General features: G+C 41.7%; 1 protein-coding gene across 5 annotated transcripts in view; it reads right to left on the minus strand.

Annotated features, from left to right (window-relative positions):
- KANSL1 (KAT8 regulatory NSL complex subunit 1) overlaps window positions 1-12,091 on the minus strand; it is a gene marked incomplete at both ends in the record, with an annotated part of 103,360 nt that overhangs the window by 2,335 nt on the left and 88,934 nt on the right. For 3 of the 5 annotated variants that reach the window (XM_084238910.1, XM_084238908.1, XM_084238907.1), the window contains 4 exons: window positions 212-333; window positions 4,864-5,012; window positions 5,345-5,533; window positions 6,007-6,192. In XM_084238910.1, coding sequence (XP_084095036.1) covers window positions 212-333; window positions 4,864-5,012; window positions 5,345-5,533; window positions 6,007-6,192 — 646 coding nt within the window. The remainder of the gene's footprint in view (window positions 1-211; window positions 334-4,863; window positions 5,013-5,344; window positions 5,534-6,006; window positions 6,193-12,091) is intronic. The other 2 variants (XM_084238911.1, XM_084238909.1) reach the window with 1 other exon arrangement.

The following is a 12,091-nucleotide window of genomic DNA, read 5'->3' on the forward strand; positions in this document are numbered from 1 at the left end:
TGCCAGTTTGTAGCCTTTGGGCAGGCTGGTGAGTTCATAGAATGAGAGAGAACTATATAAATGATACACAGAATGAATTCTACAGGTAAAGATTTTATCTTAAAGAGAAGACAAAATTCAAGCCCAGGGGCCAAACCTCAGTGAGAAGAGGGAGAAAGGGTAATAGCTGAAATATAAAGGGGGAAAGAGCCAAGTGTCTAAGAGCCTCTACCTGGGAGTAAGGATTTCCTTGTATTGTAGTTTTTCTACACGGGTTGTTGCAGCAACAGACATCGGGATGACAATGTTGTTAATATCGAATGAGCTCTCTCCCCTCCTCCTCCTTACTGGTTGCTGTAAGATAAGAGTATGCTTAAATGGGAGGCACAAGTCTACAAACATCAATTACAATATCGGAGACTTCAAATAGGATCTCCAATAAGCAGGCATCTGGGTCCTTGGCTTGCATCTAGGCTGTACCTTAGAGATGGTCTCCCACAACAAAGTCCCCAAGAAAAACACTAGGTAGCCCTGAGAAGTCTCCCCACTTCAGAAGTCCCACTGGCTACCCTCTTCCTTCATAGGCTCACATGAAAAGACATCTGTTGAATTTCACAGGGGTGGGATGCTGGGGCCGTGAGTCAATTGTTGTGGTTCCTACTCCTCTATACAGACCTTTATTACCCCTAGCCCCCTTAGGAATTTTTTTTTTAAAGATTTATTTATGCATACAAGAACTGGGATAGAGAGGCCAGAAGTGTGTGTGTGTGTGTGTGTGTGTGTCAGAGGATTCACCAGAGACAGAGTGGGGTGTAGAACAGGGAGACTAACCAAAATACACTGCTGAGGGGAGCAGCAGGCAAGACAGGAGAGGTCTGCTGTGCTATGTGGGTCAGCTCCCTGGCTGGGGATCGAACTTGTGCTGCAGTAGCTGTGGATTTCTTCATAGTGCAGTGCTTAACCCCTTGTGCCGCCAGGGAGGGCCCCCCTTTTGAGTTCTGTTTCCCCTCTTAATCTTTATCTATGACTTAGACCCATAGTAGCTCCTAAAAGCAATGCTTAACGCTAGTAGTGACTCTTTGGGTTAAAAAAAATGAATTCCCTCATCCTGAAAGATGCCCAAAGGATAGACACATAACAACAGATCATCTAACCTTAATTGACATGAAAGCACCTCCTTCTTGTAGATCTGCACTCTTCAGCTAAATCTACACCCACCACCTGCTCAGGCCTTATGTGATTTCCCCTTTCTGGTTATTATTCTTGAGGAAAGAGCTCAGAGTTTTCCAGCTCTACTGACAAAGATGAATGAAGGGAAACTGAAGAAGAAGATCTGGCTATTATATAGCTCACAATACTGGAGATATGCTCCCACAGGAAGCTGAGATTAAACTTTTAGGAAATAAGACTAAGACCCAGTATCAGAGGAGGGGTGGGCATCTACAGCACTTAGGAGACCAAAGGAGCTTGGTTTCTTAGATGGATGAAAAAAGTCCACTAGCTGCTGGTGCCCAGTTAGCAGGTGCCCTACCCTGAAACAGACTGACAACTGAGCTGTGAGGGGGTGAGGGAAACAGTGATATGACAAACATGTTGCCATGGTGACAACACAGCTGGACACACCTAAGAGGATGTGCTCAAACCCACACTACCAAGTGTGGCTGACACAGAGGGAACAAGTTGGTAAAGGAAGAACAGCTGCCTACAGCTAAACATTCTACTCTGTTCTTGCAGGGTGATAGACAATGGAGTCACCTCCTCATTTCAGGATAATCTCTCAGATGAGAATGCTGAAAGGCAGTGCCCCTCTGGGCCAGGATTTTAGTTGCTGTCACCCATGATGTTAGGTCATCCAGGTGTCTTTTTCACCTCAACTTCCTTCTCCGTCAAATGAGCACAGACAACAACTGACCTCATAGATTTGGGGTAGCTGGTTAACCAAAACGGTTGAAGAGACTTTTGCTAATCTTGCTTGGATGAGCACACAGCTGAGGATTAGTGATTTCACACCCAAAGGCCCCTGCTTTTGTCACATCTGAGGAAATTATACACCCCACTACAAAAAGTGAAGCTCTCTCAAAGAGCTAGCTTGGTCAAGAATGGATGTGAAACTTAGTGCCTGGCTCATGATGGGCACTTAAATTCACTTTTCATTTTCATTATAAATGAAAATTTTCATATGCAATATTTACATTTCATTTTACTTGTTCTCATTTATTGAGTAGCTACTAGGCGTAAGGTACTAGCTGAATGCAAGAGTTACAAACACATCACAGTATCTAGAGAGACACATGTATTCCACACTGAAATCTCATCTTTCATTCTTCAGGTCTACTTATTAAATTCCACTTCATAAGGGAACCTGTCCTCACTTCCAGATACTACCTGGGCAGTGGGTGAAATCGTGGGTTTTCCTGGCCATTACATATATTCTAGACGTTAGATGCCTCTACTAAATATTTTCTACATATTCTATGCTTTTCTTCAGTGGTTCTTATAGTAGTGATAACTAAATAATTCAGCCTATAATTATAAAAATATACAAAATAATCATCATGTAATTTAATATCTTTCCCCACCAAGTTGTAAGGTTTGTTCACTGCTGAAAGATCCACAAGGTCAGAAGGTTTGTGTGCTGCTGAATGATGGGCACCAATAAACTGTTCTTTATTAAAAAAAAAAAAAACCCAAAAAAACAAAAAAAAAGAATGGATGTGAAACTGCCAGCAGAAACAGGTACTTATTTCCCCTGAATTTTCTTCTGCCTGCTGTTAGTATACCTTCAAAGGAAAGATAGTGGAGTGGGCTGTAGGTTTGTTGCTGGAACCCCACCCTCTACCTAGATCCCCCCACACTACCAGGTACTCTCTCGGTCTAACTTAACTACACCCTCCTGTTTTAGAGTTAGAGAGGGACAGCAGGTAGTGAAGAATACAAAGTGGTTCTCACACTTTGGTTGCACATTAGATAAGGAGTGCTAAAAAAAATTAAAAAAATCAAATTTGCACAGCCCTCCCCTGTCTTCTATCAGATCAGACAGAATCTTCAAGTTTCTTTTTCTTTTTTTAAAAAAGATTTATTTATTTATGCATATAATAGGGTACGCCAGAGGTGCAGGGGGGTGGGTGGTGGTGGTGGTGTGTGTGTGTGTTGGTGGGGGTGTATGTGAAAGGATTCACCAGAGAGAGAGGGGAACAGAACAGGCAGATCCACTGAAATACACTGCTGAAGGGAGTAGAGGGTGAGACAGGAGAGGTCAGCTATGCCATGTGGGTTAGCGCCCTAGCTGGCCGGGGACTGAAAGCATGCAGCAGTGGCTGGTGACAGCTTGACAGCGCTGTCTTCAACCCTTGAGCCACCAGGGAGACCCTCAAGTTTGTTTTTCTTTAAATGACTGAGGTGATTCTGATACACTTAAGCTGCTTCTGTGAAGCACTACCATAAATGTCCTAAGTCTCCCAAGCTCCCACCATTCCTATTAAATAAACTGATTCTTGAGAAAAATGGCAGTGAGAACCTTAAGAGTTAGCATAAATCTATACACAAAATTTATACTCAATAAATAACAAAAATTTAAAACAACTAAGTCTGTTTTAACATTAGATGGGGGGGGGGGGGGGGCTGGCAAGCGAGAAAACACTGGGCTCATCATGCCCTGGATCTCAGCCTCCATTTTTTATACCAGAATCAGACTCTCTCTGAAATCCACTGGTTATCTAAGATCCTTTGCTGTTGGATAACTGATTTTGTGATCGATACTATATACCAATTTAGACAAAACTGGTGGGAGGTGAAAAAGGGGGAGGAACAAGGAAGTAATTTGGAAAAGACTGATTTTTATTAACAGAGAGCAATGTGAATTCCTCTCTGATTACAGATGCCAAGTGAGCACATTTTGTGGGCTTAGAGTTTTCTTGTGGAAGTTGTGAAGGGGCTTCCAAGCATTTGCACAAATCTCCTCTGCAATGCCCCATAAAAGGCTCACCGGGCAGTGTAATGGCTAGGAGAGCAGGCTCTGCAGCCATACTCCCGAGGTTTGAATCATAATCACAGCGCTCACAAGTTTACTTGCCTGATACAAAAGTCTTGAAAACTCAGTTTCCCTGCCTACAAAATGGGAATCCTAAATACTGCCTCTACCTCAAAAGGCACTATGGTGATGAATGAGAAAATACTGACAATAAACTTAACAGTTGCAGTATTTTATTATTACTATTACATTACTATTATAACTAATACACAAAGGACCTTCTGGTGGGCATACAGTAACTAAAGGTATATGATCAAGAAAGTTTGTTTCATTGAGGAGTTAAAATATTAGAATGAAATTAACGGGGACGGGGGTGTCTGAAATGGCCGTGCACACAGTTTTCTGCAGGCAGTGTGGTACTGTAAAAGCTGATAGGGGTCAGAGAGCCCGCCACTATGAGTACACGCATATGTAAGTAATGGCGGGGTGGACTGCTGCATCTGTAATTCTGCTCTGCATACCTAAAAGCTTGTGCTCTAGCCTTCTTCCTTCCCTTCCAGGCTCCTTAACACCCAGTGTTTAATTTCAGTACTCCAGCACCACTCACCACAAGAAATCAAGTCTCTCTTTTGCGCACAATTCTCTGTCCTCTATCCCTCCTCTCATGTTAGAGCAACAGGATTAAGTGTTTGCCTCTGCAAACTTTCTATGGATAGTTCAGTACAGATCCATGTCTACTGTGAAAAACAACTCAAGAAAAACTTGGACTTAAAAATGACACATATGACATGGTGAACTGAGTCCCTGTTGACTGTCCTGGGCCTTACCGTCCATTCTACACTGCCCTCCAGAGCTACCTGAGAAAGCCTTAGTTAGCAGAGGGGTTATCTGGCCAACTCCATGCAGGTACTTACAGACGTGCTGGCGGTAACCTGTGAGCTAGAGCTGGTGGGTGCCGAGGTGTCTGATGAGGTGGAGAGCTGTCGCACCAAGGGACTGTGTGGTGGATGGTGGGCAGCTGCCAAGTAGCTCGAACTGCTCATATCTGTATGATGCTTCAACACTGCAGAAATCAACAGAAAAGAATATGTGGCTACATCAACTAGCTCTACTTCTAGCACGAGCGAGGAATGCCAACAATTCACAGTAAAGGCAAAAATGCTTTTTAAGCCTAGAGGATAAAAAGGTAAAGCAAACTGGTTGACGGCAGGTAGGGGGCTGGGCAGAGGTTGCTGCAGCAGTAAGAAGTGGCCTGCATTTAGAAGCCATAGGTCCCTCTACTTGGCCTCCCTAGAAAGTGAAGGATAAAGCTGGGGCAATTAAGAAAAGCCTAGGCTGCCCCAGAGAGCTCTGAGCAGTTGCAAATGCAGGTAGAGGTGCCGGGCCTGGCCCTACCTTCACTTCTCTCAGATGAATGGTCTCGCAATCTCATTTTGCTGTGGTTTGGGTCATGCACAGGTGGCGGTGGGTTGAGCAAGCGCTCTGCTTTTGGCGCTGTCACTCGCTCCACCATAGGCACGGCCCCCACATCGTCTAAGTGCTGCCTGTGGGTCCTGTCAGGCCGCGTTTGGTGATGGGACAGCTCTGAAGAGGGGAACAGAAAAAGAGCTGTGAAATACCTTTTCTCAATCTTTCCTTATGTATGAGTTCCAAGATCTTGAGTGATCTCTAGGCCAATGATAGACACCCATGGCAGCAAGACAGTCCTCTGGGACTAAACCTTCTAGCAAATAGCACAATGGCCACGATAGGCATAGGGAGCCCACAGAGCCCTCAACAGAGAAATGTGACACTGGCCTACACAGTTTGCCCCAGAGATGGACCATGCCATGCCACAGTCAGCTGTTAACCATTCACTGAGTCGTGCCCCAAGACCATGCTGTCTGTGATGGTTTTCAGAGTGCATCTGAGAGCACCCAAGACAAGCAGAAGACGTGGACTGCAAGTTGAATTTATTTTTTTCTCCCAACCCTGATGTAATGCCACAGTAAATCTTAACAGGAACACAAAAGGAATAGAAAAATAACTGCTGAATTCTCTAGTCCCTTGGAACTTACTGGCTGTTGTGAGGAAGGAGCTGACCAGCTTGTGCCTGTCTTTACTACGAGTTGGATCTGGCAGACTGCCTGGCATGGGTGCTCTGTGCTTAAGTGAAAACTTTTTGGGAGGTTTGATTTTGTCAAAAGGCTTGTTCTGCCACTGAGATTTCAGCATGCTCTGGAAGTGCAGGCTTGTGGGAACATCTGTGAAAAAACACAAAAAACTGCAGGTTAGTCCAGACACCTGGCCTCTGGGCTCCGCTCTCACAAAGCGAGGTGGGCTCACCAGTATCTCTAACTCTCCAGTGGATAAGTACTGCATGACACGCTTCTTTGCTTTGCATAGTGGCATGATAATCCAGCAGGGCAAGTACTGTCACATGGAAGTTCAGCTTGTCTAAAACTTATTGAAGGCTATTCACAAGTCACTTTTCCTTTTTATTTCAGACGTTAAATAAAAAGTACATCCAACACACTTTTTTGCTAGATCAAGTATTCTTTGCATGTTCCAGTAAGTTTGTTAACTTTATTGAATTGGATGATTGAGAAACATCTTGTTTCTCAAATAAGTGTCTAAGAGAATGCAGAGAGAAGGGAACTCCTGTACACTGTTGGTGGGAATGTAAATATTGAAAGCAGTGTGGAGATGCCTTATAATCCAGTTGTCCCACATGTGGGCATATACCAAAAAAATACATAAGCACCAATTTGAAGAGATACATGCAACCTCATGTTTATTGTAGCACAATTCTCACTAGCCAGGAATGGAAAACAACCTATGACAGATGACTAGATAAAGATGACACAGTACATATACACAATGGAGTACTCTTCAGCTACAAAAAGATTGAAATCCTGCCATTTGCAGTAACATGGATGGATCAAGAGGGAATTATGTTTGGTAAAGTAAGACAAAGACAGATGCTACATGATTTCACTCAAATGTGACATATAAAGGAACTAAATAAACCAAAAACAAAACTTTTGGATGGTAGACCAACTGGTAGTTATCAGAAGGGGCAAAGGGGATCAATAAATAGGTTCAAAGGTCATAACAGTACAGGTAAGGATAGAAATGATCTTTCAGCTTTAAGCTTAATGATCTTTTAGCTTTAAGCTGTATATAATGTACATCTGCAACTTAAAAAAAAAGGCTTAAAAATACTAAGAACAAAAACTTTGTCTCCATTTTTCTACAGACTTTAAAATAGTTAGACCTACAATTCTATCAATAGTTAACAGGACATCTTCATTCAGCAAATATTTACATGTATCTGATTGTATCTATGTACCCGCATTGTAGTGAGTACACCACCATCTTCCCCCAAATAAAAATGATTTCATATGCCCTCATTTCACAATAGCTCCATCACCGCCCATCTTGACATTATCTAGATTTTCTTAGCTGGTAAGTAAATGTTGAATAGCACAAATTAATCTTTTAGGCTTACTTAAAATTTTTACTTCTGGTTCCCTCCTATTATTCCTTGTCTATTTTCTTAGATTCATTTTTTATTTTCTGAAGACTATGATTTTGAGTACTTCTTTAGAAAAAAGTATAAAACCATTTTTATAGTGTAAAACCATTTTTCTCAGGCCCTTGAGGCCATTATTCCATTGTATTTTAACATCCAGTGTTGCAGATAAGAAAGAATCTGGTTCTTACTCACTTGTAGGTAGATAATATGTTTCCTTTTTTTAAGCTTTGCCCCTGCCCCCCCATGCTTCTTGTGTTAAAAAAAAAGATGACTATTAGTCAATTTGGGGAGAAGTATAATCAAGACACAGTATTTCAATTTGTGTGTGTGTTATGTCTATTTATTCAGGTTTTAATTTTCTTTCAGCAGTATCTGGCAGTTTCATTGCACAGTTATACATACTTCAGGGTTATTCTTAGGTATTACATGGTTTCTGATGCTATTATAAATGACAGAACTTAAAAAATTCAACTTTTAATTATTCAGTGCTAGTATATATAAATACAACTAATTTTTAATATACTGACCTTGTATTCCTATGATCTTGCTAAAACTCATTACTAATAAGCTTTCTATTTCTGGTTGCTATAAATTCTTTACAATCTTCTACACACACAACTATGTCATCTGAAAATAGATCACTGTGTGTTTCCTCTCACTCCAGCTAAAAGTTCTAGAGGCGGTCTTTTGCAGGGTATAAAAAGTTTTCCAGGGTCCTTTTAATCTTAAGACCAGGACATCATCAGCCATCTGGGACACACTCAAAAGTTCTAGCCCCAGAATCCATATATCCATCCTCGATAAAAAACACTACTTGATAGAAGCAGGTACTGGTGGGATAGGCATGAGGGGAAAAAACCCAACCTAGCTATTCCAAAAGAGCCCAAATTTATCACCCAAATAAATGCCCAGGTCACATCCTTACTTCTTTGTGTCCGTTCTAATCGTAGGTGAAGAACCTCCCCATATAGCTTCTGCCCCAGTTTACTCCTATCCTGTTTTCCATCTTTTAAAAATCACTCCAAATTGTTGTCAATGGCAGCATGCCTTCTTTTATTAGAACTTTGAGATTTATTCTAATTATTTTTTAAACATTTATGGGACTTGGTGTCCCAGGAAAGTAGAGAAGCACCACCCGTTAGAAATAGGCAGGTGGAGGGCAGAGAAGACAGGACTACTGAACATTTACTGACCCCTTCAATACGTGGCAGACATTGTGTGTATTCATAACCCTGTGCGTATCACTTCATTATTTTAATAATCCCATGCTGTAAGTAAGCATCAGTATGCTTTTAAAGATAGAAAACAGGTTCAGAGAGAGGAATTAACTGTCCAAGGTTAACTGAGTTAACAACCAACATTCACACACAGATTTCTATAGCCCTGAGGTCCAACAGTCCTTACTCCTAGCCATGAAATTATTCTTTGGCTCAGAGAATGGAGAAGTTTAACTCTGAGGTGGACTCTGACTAATATTCTCAAGTTACTTCCCGGAACTGGAAATTCAAGGATATATTTCAAGTGAATTCTGTAATGTGAAACAATTTACTCTTTTCTTTAAAAAAAAAAAAAAAAAAAAAAAAAAAAAAAAAACTTACCACGATCTACCTTTATTTTCCCCCCATTTTTTAAAAAAGATTTATTTATTTATACAAGAACCGGGGTACAGGCCAGATGTGTGGGAGGGTGAGAGGATTCACCAGAGACAGAGTGGGGAACAGAACAGGCAGACTGGCAAAACACATTGCTGAGGGGAGCAGAGGGCAAGACAAGAGAGGTCTTCCGCGCCATTTAGGATTATCGCCGGCTGGCCGGGATCGAACCCACGCTGCAGAGGCTGCAACTGCCTGTGCCACCAGGGAGGTCCAAATAACTTACTCTTTTCTATAAAGGAAAACTTCTCAATATTTTAAAGATCAAGTTTGTTGCCTTTAGGGCAGCAAAACAAATTTGAAAAAACAGTAATAAAATTCTATACTTATTTTCTGATTAATCAATAATAAAGAACTGCATTTAATGTACTGATAAAAATTCTTAGCTCCAATTCAGAGTGATAGGAGAAAATGGTGTATAGGAAATAAAGTGCTGTCTAGGGGCATTCTGAAACCCAGCCTGAGCTGTGTAAAAGGTTGAAGGAAAGTGAGAACACTGCACTACAGGCAAGACCACCCTTTTCTCAGCAGAAGAGTTACTCCTACTTGGCAAAGGCTGAATATATATGTAATGAGACTACAAAAGCAAGTGACTTAATTTTGCCAGTCACTGCTCTCCCAAACCTGAAAATTAAGCCAAGGAGAACGGAGACAGGGACATCAGAAGACCTGGTTATAGTGAAAACAGCAACAAACTAGAAATAAATAGGTTTGCATTTGGGCCCTGGCTCCCTCACTGAATTGGAGGAAAAACCCAGAACAAATCACTCTGCCTGGTTTTATTTTCTTCATGTGTAAAAAGAGGCAGCAGAACTAGGTCATGGCTGGTAGCAGCCTGGCACACAGGCTTTAGCGCGGCACTCCTCTGCCTGTGGAAGACATAGGCCAAGCGAACACAATACTCTTTCCTGTTGTACACCAGACCTCTGGTTCTTCTCAAAATTTAATTGAAATCAATCAACGACTATTAATTCGAGTAAGCCCAAGAAAGGATATCTATTTGTTTTTTGCTAGACTAGATGACTGGTGAGTTCCTCAACTATAAAATGTGAATCAATGACTCTTCAACTAGAATCCCACTTCCAATCCCCCTTCCTCTCATTTAAATGCTCTGAAATGGAAACTGGAACAACTGTAAAACACCACCTTATATCCTGGAGTTAAGGCAGGATCAAGAGCAATTTCCCCTATAAACTGAATCATTCCAGGGATAGAGGGTACTAGAATTTGCACTAAACTTACAGACACCTATTTGGCCAGAAGACTTCACACACTGTCTATGTGGCCCAAGCAATGAAGTTCAAATGTTATTATCAGAAAAGGATGCAAAATCTTTTTTTTTTTTTTAATAGAGGCATGCTTTATTTATTTATTTATTTGTTTGCTGGTTTGTTTGTTTGTTTGGTTTATACATGCACTGGGTACAGTCAGAAGTGCGGGAGGGTGAGAGAATTCACCAGAGCCAGAGCGGGGAGCAGAGCAGGCAGAAGGACCGAAGTACACTGCTGAGGGGAGCAGCGGGCGGCAGGAGAGGTCTGCACGCCATGTGGGACCCTCCTCCGGTGGCCGGGGAGCAGCCGGGGATCGAACCGGTGCCGCAGAGGCCGCGGGCAGCTTCGCAACCCAGCGCTCAACCGCTGCGCCACCGGGGAGGCCCCAGGATGCAAAATCTTGATCAAGTAAATAAGAGGAAAATGGAAGTGATCACTACTTCCTCAAGTTACTATTTCTTCAAACAAAAAGAAGAGACCTGGACTTCAGGCCCATGACATTTCATGATTCACTCAACTGTTCTGCCCATTACTTTCCACCATTTTCTCCTCAAGCACACTTCTTGGGTGTTTTGTAATGCTCAATTCTTCCTCCTGCTGGTAAGTTGTGATAGTTTCATATACACAGACAATTGTCTTAACATGTTCTCTCAAAACAGCATAGATCTTCATGGCCAGTAGGTGGTGCTCTTATGCAGGTGAAACCTGAATTCACATTTCTTCCCCTAAGGTTTATATCCTCTACATTTCCAGCTAAGAATTAACTGGCTTGATTAAGTGAAGTTTTAAGTAAACAAGTCCCTCCTTCTAGAGCACTAAATGGTTATCACATCCTAATGCCTAAACATTCCAGTCAGGTATACAGTCCCTCAAATTCTACCATCACTAGCCACTCTTAATTGGAGCAGCTAAAGTGTGTTCAAAATAGGAGAAAGAATTCTAGGACTAAGAGTTACAGCTGGTTTCCATCCCAACAATCTACATAAAATGGTGAAAAAACATTAAACTACTTAAAAACTGTGTCATGACACCAGACAACAACTATCACATTTAAACAATTCTAAATGTGGACGGAACCTGATACTGAATAGAGATTAGCAATTCAAAGGAATCATTTTTATATCAGGGATTGTTATAAATGCAACCACCCCAAAAAATTAAAGAATGAGTCATATACATATAGACTGGAAAGATGGAAATTCTGCATCTTTCTCCTCTAGAGAAGAGGTTACAAAAGGGTAACTCCATAGGTCAGGTCCAGTGCATGAATGTCTGGTCCATATGTTGTTTTTTATGCTGGCTGTTAGACTTCACTGTTGATTACTACCCTACACAACAACATACAGGAGAATCTCAATACTTTAGGAGACAGGCACTATTCACAGAGAGTGGTGCCCTTTGGAGTTGAGTATGTGTGACCCTGGCATTCTTTCAGTTTACAAACAGACTGCATAGTGAATGTGGCAGTTAGGTGAATCAAAGCAATATTACCCCAGGAACAGTGATTAGATTTCCAGGTTAACCCACAGAATTATAATTTATCCATGAGCAAGTTAAGTTCAGAGACCCTACTTGGTAGAGTGAAATATAGACAGGTTCCCCTCACAGCCTCACAAGGAAAACTTAACAACCAAATCTTTCATCCAAACTCCACTGTCATGATTAGAAGGTATGAGGAGGGGCAGAGGAGGAGGAAGGACGG

This window comes from Talpa europaea (genome assembly GCF_964194135.1).
Source record: "Talpa europaea genome assembly, chromosome: 7".
Classification (NCBI taxonomy): domain Eukaryota; kingdom Metazoa; phylum Chordata; class Mammalia; order Eulipotyphla; family Talpidae; genus Talpa; species Talpa europaea.